The 7500-nt window shown below is 44.8% G+C and overlaps 1 protein-coding gene across 1 annotated transcript in view; it reads left to right on the forward strand.

The window, feature by feature from the left end:
* plxna2 (plexin A2) overlaps positions 1-7500 on the forward strand; it is a 281673-nt gene that overhangs the window by 162443 nt on the left and 111730 nt on the right. The window contains exons 7-8 of the mRNA XM_080732455.1: positions 1-98; positions 7208-7304. The exon at positions 1-98 is cut by the window's left edge and continues 56 nt beyond it. Of these exons, the coding sequence (XP_080588581.1) occupies positions 1-98; positions 7208-7304 (195 nt within the window). The remainder of the gene's footprint in view (positions 99-7207; positions 7305-7500) is intronic.

Raw genomic sequence — 7500 nt, forward strand, 5'->3', positions numbered from 1 at the left:
TGGCAACCTGACAGAGGTGGAGGGGCAGGTCAGTGGCAACCAGATCCTCTGTATATCTCCTGCCGCCAAGGATGTCCCTGTCATCCCCATTGACCAAGGTAGATATAAAACACACACGCACGCACACACGGACGCACGCACGTATCTCACTCACACTCACACTATATCATTATCGTTGCTGTTTGTGTACTTCATTGTACAAGAGTGTCTCGCAAAATGTAGCGAAACTGGTTGATCTACAGTACAAGCTCACAACTTGTCGCATTGTGCCGTAGCTTAGTATAGCAGAACTAGCATCTGGTAGCTGGTAGATTTTTTTTTTTTTTACAATTTGAAAGTGAAAGTGGGTCTGTGGGTTTCATAAATATTTATTGGATAAAAATATTAACAAGAGCTTATAACTAATTAATAAGTACATTGGATCCATTGGAACACAGGTTATTTTTTCCATTTCCTGAAAAATAACGGTTTCTATCCGACAGTGACAATATACTATTCTACACTGTGCTTGCATCTACAGGAAGCTAACTGGGGAATCATAAAAGAAAGGAGCCCGCATTAGGCTGATCTGACCTGGTACAATAATAAACTAAAGCAGAGTAGATGGGGTACAGTTAGAGTTCATTTTAAACCCCATAGAGCCTTCTCACATCAAAGCACAGGCTCTGTGCTCTCTGCTATTTATATACTCTACTACAGCTGATTGTTAATGAGCTGTACTCACTGTCCAGCCACACACATTCATTGGCACGCATAACAAGTCAAACACACTCTCTCATATACACACAGACACAGACCCAGGCATAAAGACACACACACACACGCACGCACGCACGCACGCACGCACGCACGCACGCACGCGCACACACACACACACACGCACACGCACACGCGCACACTCACACATACGCCATTGATTCAGCCCACGTCCCTCACTCAGGCTGATGTGTAAGGAGCTCCCACTGACCTGGGATCAGGACCTGGGCAGTGGAGAGTGCTCCACACAAGTCCAGGGCCAATTAGTACTGATGGAGGATCAGCTCAGGGCTGTGGTCGGTGCTACAGTTGCCCACATTACTGCCGTTTGCCCACACTAATAGCCAGCGATCTATAACTCTTGGCTGTGGACAGGTAGCCGACCATTCAGGCCGCAAAGTTGATCGATGAATTGATTGATTGAGAGGCCTGAGCGCGAGGAGGCTGCAGTGGTGAAAGTGAGCCGGAACGGCCGGAACCCCCGTTCCGTTAAAACATTTGGGGCCGGAACGGAGTTCCGTTAAGACGAGGAGAAGCCACCTGTCAAAATCCCATGTTAAACCTCCCACAAACGCACGTCCAGGAAGAAAACAATAGCCTTCAAAGTCAGATTAACATACAGTAGGCTACACAAGTGTTACTAGTTAGGCTATATTTTCTGATAAAGTGCTTCTAAATTATTCCTGTGGGTTTGTGTAGGTCAGTGTGATCCATTCTGTTCGCGTTTCAGTGTTTGTTTGACATGGAGCGAATAGAGGTGGGACGTTCGCGAACGAATCGAGTCTTTTGAACGGCTCTTTGAAATGAACGATATGATTCGATTCACAGTAGGGAGCCGTTCCTTTCTAATGAACAGTGGCCGTCTTTTGAACGGCTCTTTGAAAGGAACGGATCCCAGAGATCCGGCTCACTTCAAAGAGCCATAAATCCCATCTCTAGGAGGACTCGTGTCTGTGCCTGCATGGATGTGGCTAGATGCAGAATAGACCAAAATGATTCTATTCTGCATGTGTAGTGGAGTAGAATTAAAAGTATTGGAAATACTCCAGTAAAGTAGGCTAGGCTATACTTAAAACCTGTAGTTAAATACACTACTTTAGTAAATGTACTTAGTTTACTTTAGATAACTAGTTATAATAATATTAATAATAATATGTGTAATAATATAATAAATATAATAATAATATATAGATGCTTACCCTTCTGTATGGAACAATGAACAATATGAACAATATGAAGAGGCTTATTATAGATATTTAATTTAGGATTTCAATCATGTTTCATGTTACAGTAAGTGTAATGCTGTTGCCTAATTCAGGTGTAGGACCTGTAGTGTTTTTATTGTGTGAATAACTGTTCCAAAATGCAGTTTTCTATGCATTTCAGGGGTTTTGGGGGGTTAGAGCCTCCCAATTTTTTTCGGCCACGCAGCTTCGCCGCGCGGCCAATTTATGACAGTTCCGGCAAGAATTTCAAACCACTTTCACCCCTGGGAGGCTGTCCCCTGCCGTGCTTCAGAGAAACACGTATTCCTCGAAAGAAGCGAGAAGTTGAATTAACCACTTTAACCCAGGAGTCCCTGCTTTGGGCATGCTATTATATTGTAGGTGAAAATGTTCTGAAATGTTCGCAAGTTTGGGGAACTTTTTTGTATATACTTTAGGTTTTTCTGCCTTCATTGATAGTACAGTGGTGTATTGACAGAAAACTGGGAAAGAGTCAGGGAGTGATAAGTAGCAAAGGTCTGTCGGGTCCTCAGGACTCGCTGTCAGGCTGCATCAGAGCCTATATATTGTGCAGGCCTTAACCACTAGGTCATCTGCACCCAGGTTTCAGGAACATTTTTGGAGCTGTGTGAAGCACAGGCTCCCTATACGTGGCTGTGTGGGTCTGTGTGTGTGTGTGTGTGTGTGTCTGTCTGTGTGTGTGTCTGTGTGTATGTAGCCTGAACTTCCTAAACTTCGGCACGCCACTAGTCCCACAGTTTTGCCACCACACACTCGCGCCATATGTCAAATCGACCGGCTTACTCGGGAATCGTGGGCTATTACTTTTCTAAGAGAAAGGTTCTATAGTTTAATTGATATTAATTTATTAGTGAATTAATTTTCCCCATTGACTTATAATGGGAATTGCAAAAACTCACATTCAATTATTTGTCTCTCGCAAACCATAGGGGCTAGAGTTTCAAGACTTGGAGAGGAGGTTCATAATGATTTCAAGGATTAAATAAAAAATAATTGTGTCATTTGGCCGCATGGTGGCGCCATAACACCCCACTTTACGTTTTGGCCTGTAACTCTTGAACCGTAGGTCGGAAAATTAAAAATATTTTTTCCCTGGATTCCTTGGGTCATGACGCATCTTCCCATATAGGCCACGCCCATTTGCGCCATGATAGATTTTCCGCCATCTTGAATTTTCTCCAAAACACACTTTTTGCTCCTTCTCCTACATATTTTCTTCAAATGTCACAAAAATCGGTACACATGATCCACACACACACACACACACACACACACACACACACACACACACACACACACACACACACACACACACACACACACAGCTCCACTTCACACGGGTGTGATTTTTTAAAGGTTTTTGAATATATGTGATACTGTAAAGCCACTGCCTATTCAACAGCAGGACCAGTGTGGGACTCACTTTTTACCTCCACTGATTATAACTCACTGACATTCAAAAGCATATTTGCCAACATTTCGTCACTGTCGGGCAGAAACCTTGTATTTCCAAGTTTCAAATTTGTAATTTTTTTTCGCAAAGCAAAGCCCTACTTCATCATACAAGGCCGTTGCACAAAAGTAGTGAAAACAGCAGATCTATAAGCACACAACGCCGCCGCGAGGCGTTGTGTGCTTGTAGATTGGGTGTTTTCACTAGTTTAAATCATTTTTAAAATGATAAATGCAAAACAAACGGTTTTGGACATACAAGGTTTTCACCCGACAACGACGATATATGACAACATGATATATCCCAAACATGTCTGGAAATACTCATCATATGATGATGATGATGATGACTCCTAATATTCCATTCATATAATTCTCAAAATGACATTTCAAGCTCACCACTATGCCCAGAATTGGCATGATGAATACTGTACATCACCTGCACTGCCTCTGTCATTTATTCAACCATCTTCATGAATGCTGACACCTGCTGCCTCGCTGCACCTGTTGTTTGCTTATAGCAGGTTGGCTGCACGGCCACAAAGCTCCAGCCCCATGAATAGTATATATTTTACCGTGGCTGGTGTGTGTTCAAATTGGCCTGCGGTGTGTTTCTGGGGCTCGGTAATCCACTTCCATGTGGGTAAATGACAACCATGTTTGTCCAGGGGTCCTGCGGAGAGGGAAGCATCAAGGCGTTCATATGAATGTTACCACCCAGGTAAATGTCAGCTAATCCCACCACACCCCGCTGCAAGCCCTCGCCTTCAGCCACCGCCCAATTCCTGCCCTTTCGACTATAGACGCCTCCCGCCGCTCCCGTGATCTCTCCCCTCCTGAAACACCCCTTCCATCATCCCTTTCTCTTTCATTTTGCTATCTCTCTGTCCTTCCACATGGATGAAGAGGGGAGCAAGTGCAGAGGGAAAAGATTAGAGACGAATTGAAAAGGAGAGAGAGAGAGAGAGAGAGATAGAGTAAACAGGGGAAGGGAGATTGGGATTGAGTGAAACAGGGAACAAATAGAAGAGAGGGAGAATGGAAGGAAGAGAGAAGGAGTAGACGGAGAGATGGAGAGAGGAGTTTGGTTCCTGTGGGGATGCTGCCGGGCGCCACAAGTCTGGACTCTCTATCAGCTTGAAATAAGAAGAACATGGCTGGCACTCCCGTCTCTCTCGCTCTCTCTCTCTCTGGTAACATAAACAAACCCACAGGCCAGCTCTGCACAGCTGTGTTTGCCAGATCTGTGTGTGTGCGTGCGTGCGTGCGTGCGTGCGTGCGTGCGTGCGTTGAACTTGAGACCAAATGCACATTGGAATAAAGAGTATAAACCTCCAGCCTGCTGTACAGCCTTGTGTGAAACAACGGAGAGCCTGCAGTCCCAACAGGTGCAGCACAAAGAACAGGGCATGGAGGGTTGTTCAATCCTCCCACACACTAGAATATGAGCCATTTGAGCCTCAGCCTGCTCTACATAAACACATGCACGTGAATGAACACGCACTCACTCACACACACACGTCACGCACACACACGTGCGCGCGCACATTCACTCACTCACACTCACACACACACAGGTTGTCTCTGCACAGTAAAATCCCCAATGTTCATTTAACTTGGAGAGTGTACAATATGAATAAATTAACACTGAGGATTTCTATGTGTTTTCTGGAGAAAGAAATGTGTAATAATGGCAGGCAGAAAATGGATCGTATTACACCATTCTGATAGCGATATTAAAGGGTGCTTTTATCCATCAGAGGTGCAGTATTCCTCCCTGTTACCACGGCTCATGTGCATGCAGAGCACTGCAAAGTCTGTACATTTCTTTACACTCTGAAAGTGCAGTGGACGCTGAGGTTTTGACAGTTACAGTACCGCTCAGCATCACTCTGGTAAACACTGCACTCTATAGCTTTTGGGTGTAATATCATAGAGATTATTTAGCTGTGGTCAGGGTAAGATGCCCTTTCCCCGTAGATCTTAGAGGTGAGTGTGGGTGTATAGGAGAGGAAGGGTCAGCTTGGTCCACAGTGGGACTCTGGCGTCCTGCAGAACGCACCTGCCTGGGCTGGCACCCTCGGAGACTGGCACGTCTGGTGCCTGCCAGCCTCTGTGGCTTTGCCCGGTCCCACCACCAGTAGACAGGGAAGGTGAACTGGGGACATTTGAAAGCTTTCATGCGGTAGGGCACACAATACAGTTCTTTACACTCAGAGTTCATTTAACTCTGAGACTATACAAAATGGACCCATTTGTATTTGTACACGCTCAGAGTTACAAATGGCTAAATGAACACTGAGGATTGTACTGTAGGGTAGCTGAGGCTATATGCAGAGGTACAGAGCACAGACTACAACTTCTTAATCAGGGGTTTGGCCAGGGGTAGGCTGAGCCGTGGACATTGCTCTTGTGTTTATGTTTTTATGTATGTAATTTTGTCAAATGTGTGTATATGTGTTGCATACATGCCATGGCTGCTGGGTCGCAAGACACATTTCAGTGTGAGCTAATAATATAAAGTATTATCGCATCGTATCGTAACCACCTTTTTTCTCTTGTTGGGGGGTGGGATGTTAAGCTTTTATTTGGCAGCGATAGTGGAGAGAGAGACAAGAAATGCAGAGAGAGAGAGAGAGAGAGTGGGGAAATGATATTCATCAAATGGGCCGGCTGGCCAGGAATCAAACCAGGGACTCACTGACCAGAGCATTGCAGCTGTGTGGTCCTAACCACTTGGCTATCAGGTCACCACCACCACCTAGCTTTTTTCTATGGGGTAAATATAGTACACTATAAGAAAATAATAACTTTGAAAGAAAGATAGATACACATGCAGTGGTGGAAGGAGTACTCCAATTACTTGCGTAAACAATGTTGATTGAATTGAGCAAAAGTAAGTTGGCACCGCTGATTGGCTGTCAGGACGCAATGGGTGGAGTGGGGGTGAAGGGAAGGTCGCTTCAGTTGGACTTTTCCAAGTGTGGCAAAGATACTGAAGCAACCGTCCACGCCGCCCCTTTCGGATGGTTCACGCCACGCCTGGTCGCGCCACGCTCGGTCGCTCGTCGTCTCGTCTTTGCATTCACTTTGTATGTAATTGCGCCGCTCGAACCATCCAGGTTTGGACGCAGCTTTAAAGATTGGGAGGATTTTTAATTACTTTATGTGCTGCTGGGTACCTTCATATATACTGTAATATGAAATCATAATCTATTGGTTAATCAGTTAATGTGTGTTTTGTATCAATATTATAAATATGCTGAGTAATTTATTTGCTTCTAAGAATATAGTGGCTTAGTACCAAAAAGAATATACAGTATAAAGTTGTACTTAAGTACAGTACATACGGTATGATGCCAAAGCAGTGATGATAGGGCTCAAATGAGCTATCATCTGCCTAATGGGTTCCTAAAAAAAGTCACCAAAGTGTCAGTGTCATACGTACATTACCATAGGTACACTCTTCATGGAGCTGGAATGTATGCTACTCTCAAAGAGCAAGGGTCTCTTTCTACTCTCAGAATGACATTATCACACAGTTCACATTCACTGTACCGTACATCAACCAGTCAGCCTGGTGCGAATGCCTCCCTCCTGCACAGGGTGGGATAAAAGGGATGAGATTTGTATTTATTTTTGGTCATAATTATTATAGTAGGTCTTTAATCTCTCTCTCTCTCTCTCTCTCTCTCTCTCTCTCTCTCTCTCTCTCTCTCTCTCTCTCTCTCTCTCGTCTGTGTTTCTTTCAGACTGGTCAGGCGTGGAGTTGAGGCTGAATTCCAAGGAGACTGGTCAAATGCTTATCAGTACCGAGGTCAAATTCTACAACTGCAGCATCCACCAGCTGTGAGTAGAACAGTCTCATGCCCCCCCCCCCCCCCCTATGTCTGTCTTTGTCTTTCTCTCCCTCTCTCTCTCTCTCTCTCTCTCTCTCTCTCTCTCTCTCTCCCTCCCTCCCTCATCACTCATTCATTCTTCCCGTCCATTCTCCCTTGGTTTATAACAACAATGTCCGACACTGCTGAATCAATGCTCTGGGAAT

The sequence above is a fragment of the Nannobrachium achirus genome, assembly GCF_963921795.1.
Source record: "Nannobrachium achirus genome assembly, chromosome: 9".
NCBI lineage: Eukaryota > Metazoa > Chordata > Actinopteri > Myctophiformes > Myctophidae > Nannobrachium > Nannobrachium achirus.